Here is a 12,306-nt window from a genome sequence, read left to right as displayed (position 1 = left end):
TGTGGCAGATTTGATGTGGGAATAATTTATTTTGTCGACAGAAAGTATTATTTTGGACAGAGCCTTTTTGTCCTTCTTTTCGTCAGTTTCTGTACCACTGACTACATCCCACAGATCATCTAATTCTAGAAGAGCTTTCATAGCAAATTTCCACTCACTGTAGTTGTCCCTTCCTATTAGTTTCTCAACAGACATGTATTGAGAACCAGCCATTTTGTCTCCGCGTGTTAGCACAAAGATTTTATTTTTGAACAAGAACAACTTCCTTAATTACTTTTACTTGCCGTGTATGTCTGGGCCCATAACCTGTTAGGGTTTATGTTTTCTGGAAGCAAAGTAATATTTTAAGATATTTATTATTAACAAACTGAAGACTTATTACAACGCTACGTCATTACATTACTGAACCTCCATCTTATTGTTATGTCAATTGTCGACAGTGTCAACCATAGAAAAATATATATCACTGAATTGTCTCTTCTTCTAACATCTTTCATTATAGTTATGATCTATGGAAGTAATTCTTGTAATTGAAATACCAATAAACTCTCTCTATTACAAATATTTGAATTCATTCCAGTAAACGTTTCGTGTTTTGTTTCACGACTTTGCACGATCATACTCGGTTACACGTCGCTTTTGATTGGTCAGTATCGGGTTTTAATTAATGTATCCAATCAAAAACAACTGAAAAAAGATCGAAATGACAAGTATGACATTACGGCGCCGCCACGAACTAAAACTAATATTTTCAATTTGGTCGAATGTCATTGCATTCAAAATTTGACGAGTGCATTCACCATGTTTTTAGACATCTTAGACAATAATATCTTGTTAGAATCAAATATCGTCGATGTTTAGCTGATTCATATTTCAAAATGAAAAATTCAGTCCGCATGGATCGATATCGCTCGGTATTCACCGTAACCGCAGCTCCCTCTTCCTTTCAAAAGAAATAAGGATGAAATAATGATGTCGCCAGCGTGCAAACCACACAAAATGGTCAATTTCAATGGATGTAATGGTGATTTACTGCATTTTTTGTATAGCAGACTTAAATTTGAAATCTATGTATAATTAGGGAAGCCAGGTTTTTTTGTAATTATCGATAATCGTCGAGCCATCCGTTTTTTCTCATTTTTTCATGAAACAATAATCGCGCTCACCATGATATTCTGGGCTCTGGGTAACCATCTGCCTTGACTTCGAATTTCACTGGAAAACCTTCAACCACTGTTTGAGATTGTAGTTTTTTCGAGAATTCTGGTTTAACAGGTCTTTTTTCAACCGTCACCTTTCCTTCAGCTGTTGCTTCCCCAAGTCTATTAGAAACAAGGATTTGATACGTTCCTGCGTTATCCGGCTTAGCACAATCAACGATCAAGACCGTCCTACCATCAGGATGTTTTTCTATGAGGACTTCAGAAGAGCCTCTGATAGGTAAACCGTCTTTCATCCATTTGATCTCTGGCGGTGGATAAGCTATAACTTGGGCTTCCAAACGTAAGGTTTCACCAGTAGCAAGGTCAACATCTTTGAATACTTTCTTGAACTTGGGCCTCTTGGGAGTAGCTGAAAAATTTAATAATGATGTTATGACATATACTGGAAAACAGCTTGACGAAAATATTCATTTGACATATATGTATATATATTATTATTAAATAGCTATGAGATGAATAATATTGCTTATTGTAAAGCTACTAAAAGAACAGTTGTATTGCAAGAGATTATTCTCGAAATTCGAAATCCACTTCTTCTGGGGGTATTGTATTACTTACAACTGATTGAAAGTGAAGGATACTTACGTTGAACAGCTACTGCACATAAACAAGAGGTATCCCCATTCTGGTTTTTAATCACTAATTTATAGGCTCCACTGTCTTCAGGTGTCACATCATCGATATTCAGCTTGGCAGTGCCATCCGGAAGGAGTACAGTTTTGACTCTTTCATCAGTGATTGGTTCGCCATTTTTATACCAGACCACCTAAAATGAAAAAACGATTAGACGGAATGAATAATTCTGAAGGCAAGGTTTATTAGGTATAAATGATGAATCCTTTCTAGGGGTCGTTGGAGGTCAACATACATCAGAATTAATATTATGAATTGTTCAAACGATCTTTAGATTTGATCTCAAGGTTTTGGTCACAATTGAGTAGACAAAATCACGGCAAGCTCAATCCCATCTTCCACGTGCTTCTCAACAATGATTGGCAAGGAAGGGCTATTTATTATTATCAGCATATCATATAGCATCCCTTTAATCTTTGATAAGTGTTGATCTGTTGAGAACTCCTTTGGTTTTGATATCATCACCTTCAGAATCCCTTTTTGTTGAAATTAAAGTTTTTATTTGATATTCGTGAGTACCGCCTCAAACAACTATTTCTTAGGAGGGAATAGATTCGACTAGAGCTTCATAAGTCAATTTCAGTATTTCTATTTGAAGGCATTGAAGCTCGTAAAAGATCTATACAAATTTCTTTAATCGTTATGTTGAGTATTGCGAATGATTGTCCCTTTTTAATGTGTCATTTATGATTAATTATTGGTATTTTATGATATCAGCTTCGCCTATTTTCTGGAACATTTTTTATGGCGACAAAGAATGAATGAAGTGGTGTTTGTAAATGTCACGACTTTAGTTTTTGAAAGTTCTCTTTTTATATTAATTGCAACATATAATTCATATATATGTAGGATCCAGTTATTGTTCCCTGTAAATAATTGCGATGGTCAACCGGATGCTTGGAGACCTATTAGTTTTCTTCTAGTGTCGAGGGCATGACAGTTTCAATTGATTTACAGGGAACGAATTGTTATTGTACATATAATGTAAAAAAGATGTGTAATTCTTCGAGGTGTCGGAGATATGTCATGGAGTGGTAAATCTTGAAGAGATTTATTGGGAGGTTGAGAAAGTTCGAAGACAGTACCAGATGTGCCACATCTGTGTATCAGGTTCTAGTCCTTCGGGAATATTCGATTTCCAGGAATCCGCGAAGATCTTTGTGGGTGGTACGGCAAAGCTCTTATTGGACTAGGGGATGGTACTTTCCCCCAAGGGTGTGGCCAAGCCGAGAGAAGGGAGGTCGATATTCGGGACAGGGTCGTTCCAATCGGCAGAGAGTACAGTTGAAATTAAGCCGAAGACGGGTACAGTTCAAATTAAGCCGAAGACGGGTAAAGTTCAACTTAAGTCGAAGACGAGTCAAGTTCGGTCGGTCAACTTAAGACGTAAGACGAAAAGACGGTTAGCGGACTAAATTAAGACGAGTTAAAGACGAGACGACCGAAACTAGAATTAACGACGAAGACGTGATATTCGAAGACGCTTCGAGTAATTAACACTCGAGTCGAAGACGAAATTCAGTACCGTAGTGAGAAACTTGTAGTTAAGACGTGATTAAGATCTTTTCAATACTGAGTTTGTACTGTAAAATTGTGGCTTTGTAAATAGATGTAATTCATTCAAAAGAGTTTAATTATTACAAATCCAACAAAGTCACGGAGAAAAAGACGAAAGGCCAGGTAATCGAATCATACCTCTAGACGATCGATTAACCAACCCTACATATATGATAAACAGTCATGGGCCAGAATTGTTTCTTGCGGTATACCATTTGAATTTTTGGGATTCGCCGTGATGGTGAATGATTCTCAATGATGATATGGGATTTTCAAGTAATCTTCAAATAGTTCATATACTTCACCTCTTACCTAACATGTATTCAGCTTTTTTAGGAGCAATTTATGAAAAATACTGCAAATACCTTCCCTGAGTCCTGAGTCTATGAAGATGCCAATTACATTTTTTTAACATTGAGTACAATACTGTTCTAAGAATGAAGAAGACAGTACTTTGACAAGGATGAAAGAAGTAATTTTCTTTTTCTCAAACGACGATTCTCTACAGTACTAGACTATGTAGATATAAAGACGTAATTATTTCTAGACGATGAAGCAATTTGCATAATAAAGTTTATTTACATTCTTTCTGACGATTCTCTTGCTATTTGAAAAAGCTGATTCTTTCACTTTTGGACGTAAAGATTTCAAAATGCCACTCTTAAACCTCCCGATACCTCTGAATCATAATAATTCCACATAATCTAAATTTTTATTTATTAAGCATTATTAAACACCATATCTCTAAAGATTCTATAGTACTTACAGTTGGTTTCGGACTGCCAGAAACTTTGGCTTTGAGTTCAAGATTTTGTCCTTCATTTATTTCATGAGTACGGTCCAACTTTTTACTGAAGTTAGGAGGTGTCTGTATCATAGCAATCTTAGCTGAACTCTCCACCTCTCCTACACAGTTTACTGCCATCGCTTTGTACTGCAATATGATCATATTATCAATAACATAGAGACCTAGAGAAAAAAAATGTGGACAGACTATAGGAAGAACAAACATCAAAATCGCCAATTGAGTATAATTGGTCTTAGATTGGAATGAGCAGCATTTGGTCATGAAAAATTATTGGTCTTTGTTCAGAACATTCCCAAACACGAATTTTTTCAATTCATTTCCATTATAAACCTTAGGAACTAAGTGATACTTTGAATCCAAAGTCGAGAAGTTTTGATGGGGGATTAATAAAAATTAATAACAAACAGATACTCACAAAACCAATGTCGTCTTTATTGTAGTTTTTGATGCGGAGGCAGCTCGTCACTTGGGTTTCTGTGTGGGTTTCTATCTTATGATTTTCATCCTCAATCAGGGGTTTAGCGTTGAAGAACCATTTTATTTCAGGTTTGGGTAAACCATCAGCGCGTACCATAAGTTCCACTTCTCCTCCGTCTGATACATTGTCCTCTTGCAACACGGTGATGAACTTTGGTTTTTCCGCTATACAAAAATTGTGTCAATATTGAAGTACAAAATGATATTCAAAACACCAAGGATCTTTATGTTTAATATATGTGAAAGAGGATATGAAGCCTACTTACATCAGTAGCGATATATGTATATTGTGTAAATACGAAGCCTATATACATCAGTAGCGATTTTTATACTTTTAAGAAGGATTTGAAGCCTATTTAAATCAATAACGATTTCTACTAGCCAATTTGAAGTATGTCAGCGAGGATTGAAGGTGAAATTGCACATTGAGTTGAGATACAGAAGTTCGAAATAAAAGATACAGAATAATTCAAAAATGGAATGTTTCTTTCAGTTCACTTCATACCATAGAAGAAGCATTTACGGAAAAATAGCGAAAAAGTGAAAACATGGAGGTTTCTAATTGGTAATTAATGAAGACACCAGTAACGCAGCCGAGAGTAAAAATGTTTTTCTGTTTAGGAGTGTTTTACTCTGATCGAAAACAAAATTAAAACATTAAATACAAATTATGCCAAAAAACTTTCCTATTTCTTTTGGCACACCCTAAAAAACTATAAGGTTCAGGTGTTAGAAAACCCAATAAAGAATAACCATCGTATTTGGAATAGTCGAAAAATGGCATGGGTTTATAATATGCAATTTCACCTTTGTTACAAATTACGAATATTTAATATCTCGTGAATTTGGGTTACTCAAGCGAATAAAGCATTATGACTCCAATAATAAATCATATATAGACTTACTCGTTGGTTCTGTGTCTTCTGTAATTAAAAATTTCATTTGGTTAATGTTCAATTTGGATCAGAATTGATTGGAAACTTTATAACTGAATTGATATCAACTTAATGTATTGTAAATATAATTTGATTGTGGAAAATGAAATAAGATACCTAAAATAAGTGAGAGTAGAATATAAGTTATAACTAAGGTTATAACGTCAGTAGTTTAATTACTGCTGTTGAACGATAAATATTATAACTATCATTTTTCAATAGTAGTAGTAGTAGATTCCTCACAATAATCAGAAGCATATTACAAGTCATTACAAAGTATTATATTTGTAATAGTTTTTCATATGGTGATTTGTAATGCTTGCTAGATATTTTCATTCACCTAATTCAAAAAATTTTGAGAGGTATTATTGTATAGATTTTTTGTATAGAGTTTTTTTTTGAGAAAAATATCAGAGTAGCACAACTTACATTTGACCTAAAAAATTTACTGTTCAACTATTTATATTCATATAAGAAACTCATGATTTATGAATATTTGAGATCATTTTCAAAATGAAGCATTGGATGCCTTATATTTAATTGTGCAAATAGATCGAATGGAGAATTATTTATTATTCATAAGCGACCAAGAAAAAATGGAGCTATCATTTAGTCATGGAATAGAGGCATCATTGATAAAGAACAGAAAGAAAGGAGAAAAGAACTACATAATGTGAATAAAAGTACTCAAAGTACTGGTTGGACAAGAGACATAAGTAAAAATCAGAGAGATCAATCGGCTTTTGCGTTAGATAAGTGCAGAAAAGTTGCAGTAGTATGAAACATTACATGTGATGCTAAGGGTCTATTTATCAAGACAGATAACTGAAGACGTTTTTTGCATTGTTTGAGGATAAATGCAGCTTATAAAAGATCTTAGAGTGTATTAGAGAGAGATAGATAGATAAAGATGAATTTGTTCTAATAAATGTACTGACCGTAAAATGGTTTTACTAAACATGGATTATTACTATTCGAGATTGGTCTCATACTGAAAGACGGAGTAGGTTCTATAAAGCATTTTGTTTTGTTCTTATATACATCATACCTGGGGAAATTTATGAAGATATACGCAATAGCTAATCTAAATCTCAAATAGGTTTTTTCTAAATGGTTTTTTTCCACCTACTTTACAGTAGTATAGGTTGGGTGATACTGTTACTAGTCACCTAGCCTGGAAACTTCTTGTTGGAATCCACAGTAAAACCTGTGATTTAAACCTCTAGATAAACTATGAATTAACAAGTTATTGATGACAAATTCGAATTGACTTACTTATCGTCTTCAATCGGGCCTCAGACGTGGTCTCTCCAAGTTTATTCTTGGCAGTTACCTTGTAGTATCCACCATCAGAAAGGAGTACCTTCTTGAAGATCAACTTGTAAGTTTCATTAGCTACATCTTCAACGATCTCCACAAGGTCACTGGCTTCTATAATATGATCATCCTTCGACCAGGTAACTTCAGGAACTGGGTTGGACTGTATTACAACCTTGAATTGTGTGGCTTCTCCTGGAACCACGGAAACGTCATCTGGACCCTCGATTTCTGGACGAAGGATTATGGTCAGTTCTGCGCTGCTCTCGGCCTCAGACCATACGTTCTTGGCTTTTACTCTGTAATTTCCTTGGTTGGATCTTTCACCTGCAAGATTTCAGTAAAGGGAAATTTTAGTATGATATCCATATGATCAGGAGATGAATGATTAGCTCATATCAGAATTATTTTTCAAATTGATTTGTTGTTTAAGGATCACAAAAGTGAGGGGTTTTAAAATGAATTGAAGGTAATGTGATTGTGAGATACTGTTTTGACTCATACTACGGAGCACATAGTATAGTATGAATCTTCTAGGTATATATCTCTAATGATTTCATTATTAATTCACTTATAGCATAGCCGTCGGATTCTTCTAGATTTTGTATAGATCACCTGCTTTGGGTGTACTTATTTCGAATATATATCATTACCTATTTATGCCTATCGAATGTTTTACATTATATCAAATTTTCCTCGGTATGATAGAACATAGGACAATGTCCTGTGTGTTGATGTGTTCGATTTCAGAGAAAATAGTATGTGTACCTCGTAGTAAAAGCACATTCCCGAACTACAATCTTTTTTAGGTTTAGGCGTTAGGGACAGTTGCACCATTTGCCTAAACATTGATTAAAATTTACACATTGATTAATTTCGGATTTCTCTTGAGAAATCATAGAGTAATCAACGTTTTGATTTTTAATCAATGTTTAGGCAAATGGTGCAACTGGCCCATAAGCCGACAACTTACATTGTCATCAGAGAAATTATCGCTTGTAGGTTCTGTTTTGAAAAAACCCTTATTTTATTATGATGACTCGGTTACATAAATAAATTAGCCACTCCAAGTACCAGTTGTTCTTATTTATAAATATTAAGTGTACATAATCATCCTTATTGGAATACTTTTAAGGCAATTGAAAACATTATTATAAACATTTAAAGAATTGTAAAATTCTGGGCTTCTATGGTCTACTCGGTTTTTCATATGAAGTTCCCCTTACTACTAAGGTGAGGATCTTTAGAGGTTTCTAGGTCGTAGATTCTAATTTTTCTAATCTCTTGAGCATTCGTGAAGTTAGAAACCTAGACCTAGAAACCTCTTGAAAAGCTTACAGCCGTAGTGAGCGGAACGTGAAAAAGAGACTAGACTACGGCTAAAAATTCCGGAATTTTCCAATTCTGTCGAACAATCTGTCCGTGAAAATCTCGAGCATTTTATTAAACATTAAAAAATAATAAATAAAAATAATTGAATTATTCGAATTTAAAATCATAATTACAAATAATGCAAGGCATAGGTACTTACATCTGGGAATAGTCAATGAAAATGTACATTCTTTCAGTCCATCTTGTATCTCATGATCCTCAGTTTCAAGGATAATATTGTGTTTTTCATAATCATCGATATTCATCTGTTCCCCATTGAAGTACCAGGTGATGTCAGGGATAGGATCAGCGATGACGACTATCTTGTGGGTTACAGAGTGTTTCTTCACTATTGTCTGGTCAACTAGTCCTTGGCTTATCTTAGGTCTTCTCAATTCCTTCTCAGCTATAGATTTCAAGAGAAAAGTTCAAATCATGATTGATTTCAATGAATTCAAAGTTCTTCTTGATAATCAGAGTTGGGAGTATGACGTTTCATCAATGATTGAGACACAAGAAAAATAATTTTGGAATTTCAAAGAACAATAGCAATATTTCAGAGTGGTTTGAACATCATTACTTGGTGAATCTCATTACTCCATTATTTGCACCATAAATTATCGAAATCTTATAATATTTTTCAAGATGTCTCGAAAGAATGTTCATATGTAAAAAAAAAGATTGAAAAAAATATTATTAGGCGTTAGTTGAAAAATTGTTGATTGATTATGAAAATTCACTATTTGGGAATTTATTTCGTGGAGATAATGTCGTCCAAATGTCTACCCTCGAGTTCACGATACTAATTCATTCTAAAAGTGAAATTCTTGATGACGGCTTCGTAAATATGCTCCAAGATGGCTCCCATTCCTTGGCAAATATTGTATTCTAACTGGGTCAGGGTACGTGAACTTTGAATTGAAGGAAACCCCACAGGTATGAAGGCGTCGAAACAGGGCAATGCCTCCACCCATGGTTATTAATTTGCCCGGAAAAATTTTACGCACACGTTGCAGTACAACGTGTGTGAAGTATCACCAGTGGACCAGGTCCTTTGATTATAGCCAGGAAAGTTCTACAGTTCAGACAAAACTCATCTAACATCCTCACATAACGCTATGAATTGTTACAGTAAGTGCAGAAAGCACTTGGTAAACGTTTGTAAACGCTGAAATGCCTGGTTTACGAATTTTAACCTCTAAATTGAATCTTGGGCTTTTAATTCTTTGCATCTTTGTGGAAAATGTTGTGTAGCAATATCGCGCATCAGAAGAAACCACTTGCACGCTGCTGAATCGAGAGGTCGGGATCATCACGAACAGACCGATTAACCAGCTTCACATGTCCCCTTTCGTTCTCAATAACCTTGAGCGCCTTGGTTTTGGTTTAACCAGTGTTAAGCCAGCCTTCTCGCATTTTTGTACCTATTTCCGAATGAGAGGAATGCTTGGCGCACCATTTAAGTGACGAAAACCTGGAATATTCGAGAAATCGCGTATTATCGCAGAAACGTTTCATAGCGATTAAATTCTCAAGAGCCTGGTTACCGATTGACATATTCCAGCGCCCCTGTGAATCGTAGCTTTCACGCAGTAAGCTAAACAAAAATAAACTCTCTTTCAAGACACCTTGTATATAAACCAAATTATGAACTTCTTTCTTCTAATAGAAGCGATCATTTGCTGAAGTGGGATTGAAGTAGGTTAAGAAACCAACTCACGTGTCACCTCCAACACTGCATTCTGTGCAGCTTGTCCTAAAATGTTGGATAGTATACACGAGTAGGTTCCAGCATCCTCCATCTTGAGTTTCTTGATCTCCAATTTGAATTCCTCTCCTTCCTGGCTCACCTTCATTCTCAGATGAGATTCAGGTGTTATTTCTTTATCGTTGTGCATCCATTTAGCTGTAGGTGGGGGATTAGCAAATCCTCTCACTATGTAAGTGATGCCCAAAGATTCTGGACGAGAACCATCTTTCATGTTGGTTGTGAGGACACTTGGAGCAACTGTTGGAATGAGAAAAGTTTTTTTTAATTATTTTCATAATGATAAATATGAGATCCGCTCGGCAAGAAAATGTTCCTATTAAAGATACATAAATATTTAATTCAACCATCAATTGAATAATACTACGAGATATTAATCGAAATACTTGGGAGAGTAAATTAAATAAACAAGAAAATTTTAAACCGTAGAAGTGTGCTATTAACCTAAATAGTGATAGTTGAAATTATATAAATGAATTATATTTGATCCTATCTTATTACAATCAAGTTTTCATATCTTCCGGATTTTTTTTTATTCACTTCTATTTATTGAAACGAAGTAGTTCACTTACCTGATGTTTGAAGGTAATGAGAAATGAACAATAAGAAACTAATAGTGATGGAGTTAATATGGAAATGAATTATAATAGAATTAAAATATAATATCAATATGATTGAATAGACTCAGAATATCTTCAATGGAATTTTGATGTTTTCGAAGAAAAAATTCTGGATTCGAAGTGTCCAAAAAAAAATCGAAATGTCCATAAGCAGTCCTCATTTTCAAAGAACAGAGATAACGCTGAACCTCAGAGTGTTCAAGGTAGACTTTTTGAGCGTGCGTGGAAAATTTTAATTTTCGTAATAATTTAAAAAAATTGATATTTTTTATATTTTCAGTATCCAGTTTTCGATACTCTATCCAAAATTCATTAGTGAATGAACACAACTGATATTTTTAGTTGATTCAAAAATATCAATCAACTCGATGAAAAGCAACATTGCTTTTGCGAAAACAAAAATCATAGTGTTTTTGAAGATGTCCAAGCCAGAGTTGAAATGAAGGTATATGAATCATGACTATATACTACAAGTAATTATTAATTCAAGATTATAAGGCAATATTCTGCAACTTTTTATTTACGGAAATTTCTGAATTTATACAATCGAATTTTATTAATTGAGCACATAATCCGTTTCGTATAATTTCTATAGTAAAACAATTGTTTTGAGTGCTTTAGGAAATACTCAAATGGACCTGTTATGAATATGAAGTCATAATGATTCTAATTATATTTATAAATTGTGTTATATATTTTTTTCATCCTGAGAATTAATCATTTTATAAGTATTCACTACTCTATTGCAGAATATTGTTATATCGGAATTATAATTCAATGAACATAGATAATGCTTAAAAGGTTAGGGAAGCTAAAATAATGCGACGAGAAATTAGTAAGCATAAAAGGAAAACATACAGAAAACATAAAGCCCATTTTGGTTTTTATGCCTTATGATAAGGAATAGATCAGAAGAGAAAGGACCGTCCGCTCTTTTTCTCTCATTTATTTTTTCGGAAAAGAATGCGCAAAATTTGGAAAACAATATTATCAATTGCAAACTCAAAATGATATTCATTCATTCAAAAAAGACAATAACTTTCTCGAAATTTGATTCGGAAATATTAATGGCACCCGTAAAAGTTATTCATTCGTAAATATTGAAATATGAGTTTCGATATTTTACGAGATGATAAACCTTCGCAAGAAATTTCACATTGTTTTCAAAGTGAAACGCTAAAGAGGGTACACCACCACGTGACTGCTCAGTACAAAACAAAATTAGAGATATTTCTTCTTACAAATCACCGATTTTTATAGGGTTTTCAGATCATTTTCCTTAAACAATAATCTGCATGGAAGAAAGTGAATATTTTCAATTTGCGAATGGAAAAAAATATTTGGTAATTTTTCGTTATTTGTGAAAAAATTGATGATATGTTCTTCGTACAAATCACTGATATATTTTTGAAATATTGATGAAAAAAATCTAACAAAATCATTACAAAAGAGGTTTGCTTCGAAAAAGAAAGATGATGAAATGAATGGGTACCAAGGTTTGACTGATACGCGAAAAGCCACGTGGTGGTAATCCCTTTTAATGAATGAGTTCAAATACTCCTTGATAATCGTGTAGGCAATTGAAAGTTTTCTCTCC

General features: G+C 34.0%; 1 protein-coding gene across 14 annotated transcripts in view; it reads right to left on the bottom strand.

Annotated features, from left to right (window-relative positions):
* Nucleotides 1–12,306, bottom strand: part of LOC123673523 (obscurin) — a 124,529-nt gene that overhangs the window by 42,205 nt on the left and 70,018 nt on the right. For 11 of the 14 annotated variants that reach the window (XM_045608047.1, XM_045608052.1, XM_045608048.1 and 8 more), the window contains 8 exons: nucleotides 10,042–10,329; nucleotides 8,482–8,727; nucleotides 6,909–7,277; nucleotides 5,604–5,621; nucleotides 4,637–4,863; nucleotides 4,180–4,347; nucleotides 1,809–1,989; nucleotides 1,167–1,572 (listed from right to left, as the gene is read on the bottom strand). In XM_045608047.1, the coding sequence (XP_045464003.1) occupies nucleotides 1,167–1,572; nucleotides 1,809–1,989; nucleotides 4,180–4,347; nucleotides 4,637–4,863; nucleotides 5,604–5,621; nucleotides 6,909–7,277; nucleotides 8,482–8,727; nucleotides 10,042–10,329 (1,903 nt within the window). The remainder of the gene's footprint in view (nucleotides 1–1,166; nucleotides 1,573–1,808; nucleotides 1,990–4,179; nucleotides 4,348–4,636; nucleotides 4,864–5,603; nucleotides 5,622–6,908; nucleotides 7,278–8,481; nucleotides 8,728–10,041; nucleotides 10,330–12,306) is intronic. The other 3 variants (XM_045608053.1, XM_045608050.1, XM_045608060.1) reach the window with 1 other exon arrangement.

Source organism: Harmonia axyridis, chromosome 2 (genome assembly GCF_914767665.1).
Source record: "Harmonia axyridis chromosome 2, icHarAxyr1.1, whole genome shotgun sequence".
In the NCBI taxonomy this organism is placed as follows: Eukaryota; Metazoa; Arthropoda; class Insecta; order Coleoptera; family Coccinellidae; genus Harmonia; species Harmonia axyridis.
Note: the sequence above shows the minus strand (reverse complement) of the source record. Positions and strands in the feature narration are given on the sequence as shown.